The 12,061-nt window shown below is 43.1% G+C and overlaps 1 protein-coding gene across 4 annotated transcripts in view; it reads right to left on the bottom strand.

The window, feature by feature from the left end:
- Positions 1 to 12,061, bottom strand: part of LOC125104767 (formin-1-like) — a 426,092-nt gene that overhangs the window by 34,113 nt on the left and 379,918 nt on the right. For all 4 annotated transcript variants that reach the window (XM_047737598.1, XM_047737599.1, XM_047737600.1 and 1 more), the window contains 2 exons: positions 5,534 to 5,585; positions 422 to 571 (listed from right to left, as the gene is read on the bottom strand). In XM_047737598.1, the coding sequence (XP_047593554.1) occupies positions 422 to 571; positions 5,534 to 5,585 (202 nt within the window). The remainder of the gene's footprint in view (positions 1 to 421; positions 572 to 5,533; positions 5,586 to 12,061) is intronic.

Here is a 12,061-nt window from a genome sequence, read left to right as displayed (position 1 = left end):
TGGCCCAAGTCTCTGAGATTTCCTTTTGAAGCAAGTTCAGTATATTAATGGGAAAAGCATTCACTTTTATTTGTCTGTACTGTCTGCGACAGCAAGGCTGCCTCATTTAGCCTGGGCCAACGTGAAAATACACAGAGAAGCAATCTGTTGCAAATTAGCACAGCTCCCCTTTCATTTACTAGCTAGTAATTGGAAGGGGTTAAGAAAGTGTAACTTATCAGACCACGTGAGCTATCTGCTTGTGCGACAGCGCGCCTCCCCTAGATTTCCCCATGAGCCCCCAGGCAATAATCTTTCCTCAGTGTCCACTTGATCTGAAAGAAAACCCTGATGCGTGTGAAATGCGCTTCCTTGGTGAGGTTTGACAAGGCAGTTTCCTGGACTCCTGAAGCGGGTATTGATGACTCCATCAGAACCTTACCTTTCTTTAGATATAGCTTTACTCTCCCGCTTCCAAATGGTCTTGAAGTCACTGCAGAACTCGTACCACACCATAAACACATAGTTGGGTGTGATCTCCTTCTCACCGGACTTTGGCTTCATCCCAAAATATCCTACCGTCGTTTCAAAACTGCAACAGGTAGGGGAAAAAATACAGAGTGAGGTGGGGGGTGAGAAACTGTCCACACCCTCAGGGCCGGGTCACAGGGGGTGTTTCCCACGTATTCATTCTCTAAGATAGAAGCCCAGCCCGCATAGTGACTGTGGCTTATCCTGAGCCTCAGAAAACCTGTTTGGTTAAACCACTTCCCCAGGAAATTCAATGTGATACTCCTGGTCACACCTTACATGTATGAACATGAGCACATCTGATTCTAGGGGGGATACGCCGGTAAAACTATGAGTTTGCCCTTTGTCTCAAATTCACGTCATTTACTTTACTAGCTCTTCATTTTACGTATCGTGACTACCTGGACATGTAACGATGATATTCCGGTTTTGCAGCCTTTGCAGTGGTCAGTTAGACAGCCCATCGGGAATAAGTACTCTGTTGAGCGCTTCACGGAAAATTAAGAGACTATTCTACCCTCATTCTGCCATCCACTGGCTTTGTGATCTTGGGTCAATCACTCAGCATCAGACTCTTGTTTTCTTGAGGGTGAAATGAGACAGGAGACTTAGAGCAGATGATCTCCGAGAAGGTTATATTTTAAAGCTTGATATACTACACGAATAGAAACCACTGATGCATACATAGAAAGAGGTATGACAGAAGGCACGGCAAGGTTTGGGTGCAAAACCATCTTTGATCCTGGAAAGACAATCTCTGAACCAGCCAGAAAAGGATCCAGGTTTTCCAAAGTCGATTCTCAGGCATCGCCCCGAGAATCTCCTGACCTACCCCATGGAGAGGCTCACTGCACACACACGGCTCAGGCCTCCCAAGCAGCCCTTCTTGGAGGGGCTAGCTTTGTAGCAATTTATAGCCCTGTGCTTAGTCCCCCACCCCCAACCTCCACCCACCTAAAGCCTCCCAAGCTCATTTGCCAGGAGCAAGAACACTTAAATAAATGGCCCTTTTTTCTAGGGTGTTGGAAACTAATCAAAGCAGGAATGGCTGGCCACGTTTACTACTCAGTGCTCTATCATCTGTTCAGACACAGCGTTTTTTTTTTTTTTTTTTTGTGGCCATCCTGAATCCTGAGTTTGTAATGGAGCTCCATTCAATGGCAATTGTAAAACCCCGAAGCCCCGTCACTATTACGGAGAATACTTTCATCTCATTCTCCGTTATTGGGCAATATGAATCTCATAAGATTTTATCACATTTCACAGATGAACTGTTAATTGATTCCATGGCTATGATTAGGTGAGATCCAAGCTGGAGCTGCAGCTCTGAGTCCCATAAATTCTTTGTGCTTCTGTAAATAATAAATCTGTTCTTAATGCAAATTAAAACTACCAGCCAGGGAATTTTGGCTCCCAGTTATTAAAAGACTGGAAGTGTATAAGCAGAGAAAGCCAATAACTGCGGTAATTCCTTAAGGGACTCTCTTATAATTCCAAACATACATAATTTGGAACAAAACCATTAATGGAAGAAAGTTGCACTGTCAGGCGATTCCTAACTGTGTGGCGGTCAAAATACTGATAAAACCAAGTGTACGCTCTATGGCATATACTGTTGTTTCATTCACAAGCAAAATTATATTGATTGTGGCGTGGAAACACACCAGTAGAGGGTTATGTAACCGACAGGGACAGGCCGTGAATTTCTTACAGAATCCTGGGGCTTCAGAACTGGACGGGACTTATAGGCCAAGTCATCTAAGGTTCTCATTTCTGAGATGAGAAAACAGAGACCTGGAAAGATTGAATGACTTTATTCGTGGGCAGAGCTGGGCCTACCACTCACGTCCCCTGATTCTCAGTGAAATCGTTTATCCACTCCACACTTCTGTCGCTCGTGCTCATTGACACAGGCATTTAAGAAATAAAAGTCTTATTCCTTTTTTTTTCTTTCTTTCTGTTTCCACTTTAGACACAGATGCCCCCCAGTAGAGCCCATCATCATCGTTCTTCTCTTCCTTATGGTCGATATGGAAACACACATGCTTGTGCATTAATAGAGAAGAGAGAGTCTTTCCCTCTTAGTATTCAGAGGAGCAGAGGACTTCCTAGCAGGATATAGTGAAGAGGGCAGGAACTCTGGTCACTGTGCCTCACGGGTCACCCCAGCACCTCTGGCGGTGTCTGGACTCTTGAACCTGAGACCCAGATGCTGCAAATGCCAGGGTTGTTTGGGGCGTTATCGCAGAGCTTCAGAAAAGCATGTCAGCATCCTGGAGGCCCACTTTTCCCAGCCTGCACTGGAGCTAACCCTGGATCCTCACCACCTCTCGTCCTGGGGGGTTGGGAGGCCCTGCTTGCTAAGCTTCCACGGGGCAGAGACTAAAGGAAATAGTGAATTTCAGCATGCCCCCTCCCCTGCCAGCCCCCCCGCCCCCGCCTCGGGTATGTTTTAAAAACTAAGAAAGCAAGTGAACTCAGAAGAACCAGAGCAAACATAGGCCCAGGGGGTGGCCTGGCTTTGGCGCTCTGCAAATTTGACAAAGATGGGCCTTATTTGAACTCAGAGTTATCCCTTTGTTCAAGGAGAAGCTAAAGGGCTAGAATATGAGCTTACAACTGCTTCATAAGGTCCAGACTACTGTCCTCCTGAAACCTGTTAATACCTAACAGCCATTCTCCAACGGACAAAGGGGCCGTCGTGCTTTCTGCAATTTCTGTTTCTCAGCAGGTAACTCTCAAATAGCTTCCAACTTTTATACGACTGATTTCTATTCATATGTTAGGTTCCATAAAACTTCTTTTCTTCGATCTATTCCCTTCCCGCCCCCCCACCCCCACGCCAATTCCTTGTCTGATTCCTATCTTTTTCATTCAGCTAAATATTTTTAAAGCACAGACAACGACACTTTCGAAGAGCCTGTGGCGACGTGAGCTGTTTTACTTTTCTGTGTGGAGATGCCAGAGCGGGACACGTCCCCTTACGGTTTCACACGCACGCCTCTAGAAACTGCTTAGGAAAAGCAAACATGCCGTGGCCTCAGAGTAAATTGTTTCTCTTGAGAACAAAACAGAAGACTTTACTAAATCTCACACGAATATTGCAACATTGACCACCAGCCTCCTTAAAAAGTGCAGGCAAACAACTGTGGCTTCTACATTAAAGATGGGATCTAACATATTTCATGTAGGACATGAAAGCTGCACTACCTTCACCACAAAGTCACGGAAAACACTGACAACTAAAATTTATGAGCCCCCTCAGCATAGCTAATGCACAGCAGCAGCTTTGGCTCCACGAAGGTCGGCCCCCCTTTTTCCTTAAGCAAGAATCTTGAAGAAATATTAGAAAGTTGACATCCTCCCTAGAAAGCCAAATTTCTGTTTGGCCCGACACCAGCGTGCCCTTGTGGATGGTCTCTTCTGGACACACTATTTTTCTGGAACACGGACATATTCACTTTCCACAGGAGGAAGGGAAAACTTAATATAGGGATAAGGCTGACCGAGGGGCACAAAAATCTAAGAACATCATCATGTGTTTTGATTGCTTGGGTTTTCAAAGATGATCTATCCTGACTCAAGAACACGTCTGCACTTAAAAATGCAGGATTTGCCTCAAGTTCACTTTCATCTGCAGTTGAATTTGATTGGTAGTTGGAAGCAGGGCAAGCTGTTGGCACCCATCGAAGCAGAGCTGACAGCAGGGTCTACAGGCTTTCAGAACTCTTGGAAATTGTGGCTAGACAGGAGGAAATGGTTGGTTTCTGGAGTTTGTTCATTTGCATTTAATGAACTCCTTGCCTCAGAGATCTATAAAGCTCGCTTTATACCTACCCATACGTCTCACTGAGTTTTCCAATACTTCTAGAATTGGCACCAGCACTGTGTATCAGTGTTCTCTGTGCTGAAGATGAGAATGCTTCAGTATATTCTCACTCACCCTTTTAAGAGTGGAGGCATCGCCAAGCTGACTAACCTGGTCAGCTGACAAAAATAAAAGCCTTTATCAGAGACCAGAGCCACTGATTACTGGGTGAACTGGATGGTTCCATTCTGCTCTCTAATAAGAGAGAGAAGAGCAAAGAAGAGGGCTGAAGTGGGTGAGGGTAGGACAGAAGAATTCTGAGGTCTCTTCCAATTTCTTTTTAGATACAGGGGTAAGACCCTCATCCCCACTTCCCCCCTGTTTACTGTATCCTCTCAGATCTGAGGAAAGACATAAGTCACTTAGGCATTTGCAATAATTGGTTTAATCTAGTTGTAATACTAGGAAGGATCACATTGTTCCTAACTTCCATAAAGTGGCTCAGGAGCAGAGAAATTTGTTGTGAGGCAGAGTGCACCATGACGTGATCCTTGTCATTCACTTCTGAATGGTTCTGTGCTCTCTGAGGAGAAATATTTCCAAGTCTCATCATAGAGTTTTCCCTTCAGATTCTGACAGAATCTAACTGCTCATGGATCTCAACAAATGGGGCCAAAAGAATGGCTAGTCAGACAGAATGCTAAGTAAAATCAACCAGTCATAAAATAAAAAAAGTGCTGTGTTGGGGCGCCTGGGTGGCTCAGTGGGTTAAAGCCTCTGCCTTCAGCTCAGATCATGATCCCAGGATCCTGGGATCCAGCCCCACAGCAGGGTCTCTGCTCAGCAGGGAGCCTGCTTTCCCCTCCCTCTCTGCCTGCCTCTCTGCCTACTTGTGACTTCTCTCTCTCTCTCCGTCAAATAAATAAATAAAATCTTTTTTAAAAATGCTGTATTGATTCCACTTATATAAGATATCTACAGTAGTCAAAGTCACAGAGACAGGAAGTAGAAAAACAGTTACCAGGAGCCGGGGTGGGGGAGGAGAACGAGACTAGTTTTGGTTTAATGGGTACAGAGTTCCATTTGGAGATGAGTTAGTTCTGAAGATAGACGGTGGTGATGGTTGCAGAGCAATGTGACTGCACTGAATAATAACAATCATAAAAAGGAACAGCAAGGCAAAGAAAGGACTAAGGCCACGTCAGAGCCACTTACCTTTTCTGTGCGTTCTCCAAGTGACTTTCTTCCATCTTATGCTCTTTTTTGGCTGTGAAAGAGAAATAATTATTACTAAAACGGTGTTTTCTTCCATCCTATCTTTTGTGTCATCTTCTAACTTTGGTTACACCCATGTGTTGTCAAAATATTTCTGAATGCAGGGGTTGGCAGCCCCTACCAGATGCCCTGGATGGAGAGAGTTCTCAACTGGCTATATTCCACATCTGCCCCCCCACCCTCTGCTGCTTTCTTGAGAATAGCGAGAGCTAATGGTGGTCATATAATTTACTGTTCTCACTGGGACACTCTTGAGAGTGGAAGAAGGTGATAACTAATAATTACATCAGGACAAAAACATAAATTGGAACAATCCTGGCCAGACTGGTACAGATGGTCACCCCAGCTACAGCTGGCCTCTTGGTGAGCTTTGGCATGTACTTGGCACTCTCCCCCCAACCCCAAACATCAGAAACACAGAGCCTTTTACAGCGGTTCTGCTCGGGTTCAAACAAATTCACTGGAACCCTTGCATACACTGTCTCTACACACAGAGGCTCCTTTGGCAGTCTGGGGAAGCCTATGGTCTCCTTTCTCAGAATACTGTTTTTAAATGCCTTGGACAAAAAAATACTTAAGACTACTAAGGAAATCCATGATACTGTGCTACAGCTCTGAATTTATAGATTAAGAACCAGTGTTCTGTAGGAACGATATTTATTTAGGAGGTTTCATTTTTAGGTGGTGCTTTTACATATCATTCTCTCTAATCAGAAAATAAGACTATTATACATGATAATAACACTTCTTCACTTTAAAAATGTCTAGAAAAATAGGCAAGTCATTATCTATATAAGGCTTAAGGTTCCTTTCATTTAGGGCTACAATGATATCAAGTGAACAGGAAAAGAAAGTCAGTCATATCTACCACGGCCTATGACATGAAACTTCATGAAAGATATTAAGGGATTTTTAAAAAAGATTTATTTATTTATTTGAGAGAGAGAGAGAGAGAGAGAGAGAGCATGTATAAGCAGCGGGGAGGGGCAGAGGGAGACAGAGGAGTAGGGTTCCTGCTGAGGAAGGAGCCTGATGTGGGACTTGATCCTAGGATGCTGGGATCATAACCTGAGCCAAAGGCAAACGCTTGACTGACTGAGTCACCGAGGCACCCCATATTAAAGGATTTTCAAATACCAGTATTTTGCTAAGCTTAGCTCTGCCATGTATGGCCTGCGTGACTGTGGTCAAGTTATTCATGACCACCTGCCTAGTTATTGACTCATCTGCCCTATAAGAACAGCCACAGCGACTACCATCATGCAACCGTTACAAAGATTAAATGACATAAGACACATCAAGGGCTTGGCACACAATATATGATCAATGAATGGCATGAAAGGTATTATTAATACCTCATCATCATCATTAACTTCATCACTGATTTTAAAAAGTCAATTTTATCAAGTTACTCCCCTGCTCAAAACCTTCCAAAGGCTTGTCGTCGCCCTTGATATAACTGCTGACATCTTTCAGCTCAGCTATCACCTCTCTGACCATTGCTACACATCCCTGTCCTCTCCCCCAACTCTCTGAATCTCTACATGTTATCTTTTTTTCTGCTCAGCCTCTATCTACCTGGTAGACTATTTGTTTTCTCATGCATTTATTATATGACCATTGCATGCAAGCTCAAGGAGAGAAGCAACTTCATCTGGCTTGTTTTCTGCTGAGCCTTAAACACGGGAAGAGTGCCTATAAAATAACTTATTTTAGTTGAAAAATACATATATTGGACAAATGTTGTTTAGAAAGAAAGATACTAGGTTTCCTAAACATAAAACTTGATATTTAGAATACAAATATAGACTAAACAAGAATGTCAGGCTGAAGTTGTATACTATTACCTCCAAGGCCTATAAATGTCAATGAACAAAAATGACTTTTTTATATTAAAATAATTCTGTTTTGATAATGATACCACTTTAGGTAAAATCATAGTTTTGATCATCTTTTGAAGTATGATTTCCCCCATCCTCCTAGTAGGGGTCTCCATGAATTAGTCTCCTTCTTAGCCAGTCAGACAGAAAGAAGAGACCAAGTCTCTCCTAAAAGACAAGTCCTCCAAAATGGGAAACAAACAAATAGTTTGTTCTTAGCCAGTGATTCTTAATTATGTGCATGGCCAAACACAAGGAAAAATTCCTTTGAGGCTTGAGTGATCTTCCTGGAGCACCTTTGCTGTTCTCCCTCTCCAGGTGGTTTCTAACTGGCTACTTCCAGGCAGGAAGTAGACTGTAGTCAAGCTGTCTTTGCATATAAATTCACTGACGAGAAATACCGTTTCCACAAGGAATTAACCATTCAATAAGATTTTGGAAGAGCTCTCTAAACACGGTTATTTGGGAAAAAAGCAGCATCCAAAATGTAAAAAGAGGTGTTACCAAGAGGCCCAATGCATACCACAGAACTGAGGGCTTAGGAGGAGAGAACCTTCAAGAAAATGAGAAGAACCTAGAGATCTTAATTTTTCCCTAAGCAAAGGGCCTATTACAGATAGAAAAGGCAGACACTTCCATGGTGTGACGTGGAAGCTCTACCAGCCTAAAATATTTGTTCCATCAAAACGTGTGACATTTTCAGTCTTCACAATGCTCTAAGCCAAACAAAAAGACATTACTGGAAGGAAAATGTTTAAAGATTGGAGTCAAACTCAAATTCTAGTGTCAGCAGCATATAAGGCAACTGTAGGCCCAAGCAGAAGAATCCTTACATTCTAAAATTCTATCCCTTGCTTCTCGATACTGGAACTGACAGTCTCAGCATAGGGAAGCCAAGAGGCAGTGGTAGGAAAATGGGAAGGCCTTGCCGCATGGAAGGGAGGGAAGGCACTTAACACCATTACCAGATCTTCCACCTTTTTCAGAGAAGCTAAAATTTTAAATGAATGGTCCCAACTTAAAAAAAATTTTTTTTTTTTCCAAATACTCTATAGGACAAAGGGAACATTCCTGTTGGCCATATCGGGTTCTGCAAGCTCTGACTTAAGCCATTAGTAGCAAAAGACACAACGACGTAGGTGGGTTTGTTCTTTTGTTCCATGTGCCAGATCCTATTCTAGATGCTCAGGTCCCCCAGTGAAGAGAGCAAAGGTCCCTCTAGAACCTTCATTCTAGTTGGGGAAGACAGGCAATTAAACCTGAGAGAATAAGATCCAGTGTGAGTGATTTTTGATAAGGGGTAGCAACAAACATTTCCAGAGCATGGCTTGTTGCCTATAGGACACTTCATGTGGATTCCTGAATTAGGGACTGGGGACAGCCACGGTATGCCACATAGGTACTAGGCACCCAAAAGGGTGACAGTGTCTAAATGGAAGATGACAAGTCTTAGGTGCAAATTGTGTTTACCTTACAGCTTTTACTAGCAGTGGCCCTGAACTTTATCTATGGGATTTAGTCTTCTATTCTGCAAAGCCACACAGACAGTAGCATTTAGGTGCTTCCTTTTTAGCTTACATTTCCTACTACGAGTGTGGTGGGGGTAGGGGAGGCTTCTTAGAAGAGTTAAATTTGGAGAAGTTGACAGATACCAACATGGCACCAGGTGACGCAGAAAAGTCACAGGCATCCCCAACCTAGCCCTTCTCTCTTCTCTTTCTGGCACAAGAGGCTGTCTCACTATCTGCAATGAGTTAAGTATGATGATCTGCCAAATCAGAGGAATAAAGTAATTGCTTAGGATGATGGCACTCTCACATTTTAAGAAAATAAATACAATAAGAAAAACAAATCAGAATACTAAAAATGAGAATTTTCACATCAATTCTGTCTTCTGAACTTCTGTATCATGGCTGTGGAGACACTGTGATGATGGTGAATTTCTGGCAGTCTTTGGAGAAGGGTGAGTGGCAAGTTTGTTTGATGACCTCCCTACACATACTATAATTTTTCTGTAATTGGTAGAACTGTGTTGCTTTTCTTAAACTTCAACACTCTCCTTTAAAGAACAATATTTTTCACAATTCTATGTCACAGAGAGAAAGCAACATGGCTTCTTTGAAAGGTATTTCTTTTCTTTCTTTCTCTTTTTGTTTGTTTAAGAGATATTTAATGCAGCCTTTACTGAATAAAGACCATTTGCTTTTGTGTAATGCTTTAATACCTTGGAATTTTGTTTTCTGGTTCACTGATAGCCACTGTCTCATTAGTTATCATAATGTTACCCCATAATAACCAGTGTGAAATTCTTCAGTAATGTGGCCAAATGAATGAGGCAGAATTCAGAGTAGTTAACTCCAAAGCCCCAACTTTTAAGCCCAGCTCTGCTACTTAAGTGGCATGGCCAAGCTGCACGTTTCAGTTTCCATCTCTGCAAAATGAAGATGGTAATGCCTAAATGCACCAAAATATGAAGGCTACATGAAAAGGGGCCAGTGCTTACTTGAATCAGAATCTCTGCAAGTCAGACCTCTGAGGGCTCCATGTCCTGTTGAGATTGCTGGGAGTTCAAGCTTCCAGTGGCATGGCTGTTTTGACCAAGTTAAATGCAGGTGTAGCATAGTGGAAGGAAGTTGGGCTTTGTGTCAGGCGGGTCTGGGTTGAATTTGTGCCCTATCACTCATTAACTGAAAGACCTTGGGGAAGTCACTTAACTCCTCTGAGCCTTGCCCATAAAACTGGAATGATAAGACCTACCCTGCAAGGTGGTTGTGACTCTTGCAGGTACCGAACATGAGAGGTTAACATAGCGACTAACTACTCTCGGCACTAAAAAAGGGCGGCCATTTATTATTTGATTGGCTAGAAGCGAATGCTGGTGGTCATTATTCCAGCTCTCTGACTTTGGAATGAGTAATACAAAATTTCAAGCAAACATTCCTTTCTTTCTTTCTTTCTTTCTTTCTTTCTTTCTTTCTTTCTTTCTTTCTTTCTTTCTTTTTTAAAAGATTTTATTTATTTATTTGAGAGAGAGAGCTTAAGAGGGAAGAAGGTCAGAGGGAGAAGCAGACTCCCCATGGAGCTGGGAGCCCAAAGCAGGGCTTGATCCTGGGACTCTCCGTGATCATGACCTGAGCCGAAGGCAGTCACTTAACCAACTGAGCCACCCAGGAACTCCTGTTCCTTTCTTTCTTAAGAATGTCTACAACCACCCTCGGTAGAGGATAATTTTGCTTTGATCCTTTCCGGGTCAGATCCTCACTATTTTCACATTTCACTCACAAAGCTGATGACCTTACCAGGGCGCCTAAGTCTTGTTTCCAGGAGGGTGTTTCCTATATCAGACCTAAAGTCATTTTATTTGCTGTTGCTGCCCATTTTTGTCTTATTTAATCCTCAGGAAGGAAAGACAGAAACTGATTTATAATTTTGCAAATTTACCTGGGAGCCAGGGGGGTAAGTTGTGAGGGGCTTACGATTTTTTCCATTTCATCATCTTTGAGTTCTCAATCTTTGGCCTGATTAAGTGAACCATCTCTCACATACTACGTGAAAGATAATGACTTGGGTCTAGTTTAAAAAGGTAGTTTTTGGGATGCCTGGGTGGCTCAGTTGGTTGGACAACTGTCTTCGGCTCAGGTCATGATCCTGGGGTTCCAGGATCGAGTCCCACATCGGGCTCCCAGCTCCATGGGGAGTCTGCTTCTCCCTCTGACCTTCTCCTTGCTCATGCTCTCTCTCACTGTCTCTCTCTCAAATAAATAAATAAAAATCTTAAAAAAAAAAAAAAGGTAGTTTTTGAAAGCAAAGATTCCTTCTTTAACCTCTAGGCTCTATGACCTATAACGGGTTCCTTGCATAGCACGTTGCTCAGCATTGCACCTGAAATGCCAACTTAGAAGGCAAACTGGCCTATGCCACTGCTGGTGCTTGTGTACTCATTAGCGTCCTCTTTGTCCAGGACGAAGTATGCTCATGTTGCATAGTAAGCCCTTCACAACCTGGCTCCTGCTACTTCCCACAACACCCACCATGCTCCTGGCAAGTGGGACTCCTTGCTATTCCCACCACTCAACCTGTTTTCTTGTACCTTTTTTTTAGGGACACTGTTTCTTCTGCTCTGAATTCCTCCTCCTCCCTTCCTTCTCCTCTCCAAACACCCCCATTGTAAATGTCTCGTCTTCCTTTAAAAAAACCAAGCTTGAAAAAGATATGTCTTTCATTAGACCTCCATGGGGTCTTCCTTCACTGAGTGGTGAATGGCTCTTTCTGCACAGTTCCCACAACATTGTGTTCGCGTATGTGGGGCACAGTATTGATATTATTTGCTGGCAGTCTGCTTCTCTGATTTGCTGGCAGACTTGGTGCTTCTTGAGGGCAGCAACCAAAATCTATTTCATAATGGAGTAATAAATCTGTATCTCTCAACTTTAATGTCTTGCAGGCAACTCCACTTACTTGACAGGTGAATAAAGTGACAACAAGGGACCCACACCAGCAGACCAAAGTCCCTGCTCATTACCTCCCCACGGAGGGATCAGAGCCCATTTCCCACCACAGCAATTTTTAATCTTTGTCTTCTTTTTTT

Source organism: Lutra lutra, chromosome 7, assembly GCF_902655055.1.
Source record: "Lutra lutra chromosome 7, mLutLut1.2, whole genome shotgun sequence".
In the NCBI taxonomy this organism is placed as follows: Eukaryota; Metazoa; Chordata; class Mammalia; order Carnivora; family Mustelidae; genus Lutra; species Lutra lutra.
Note: the sequence above shows the minus strand (reverse complement) of the source record. Positions and strands in the feature narration are given on the sequence as shown.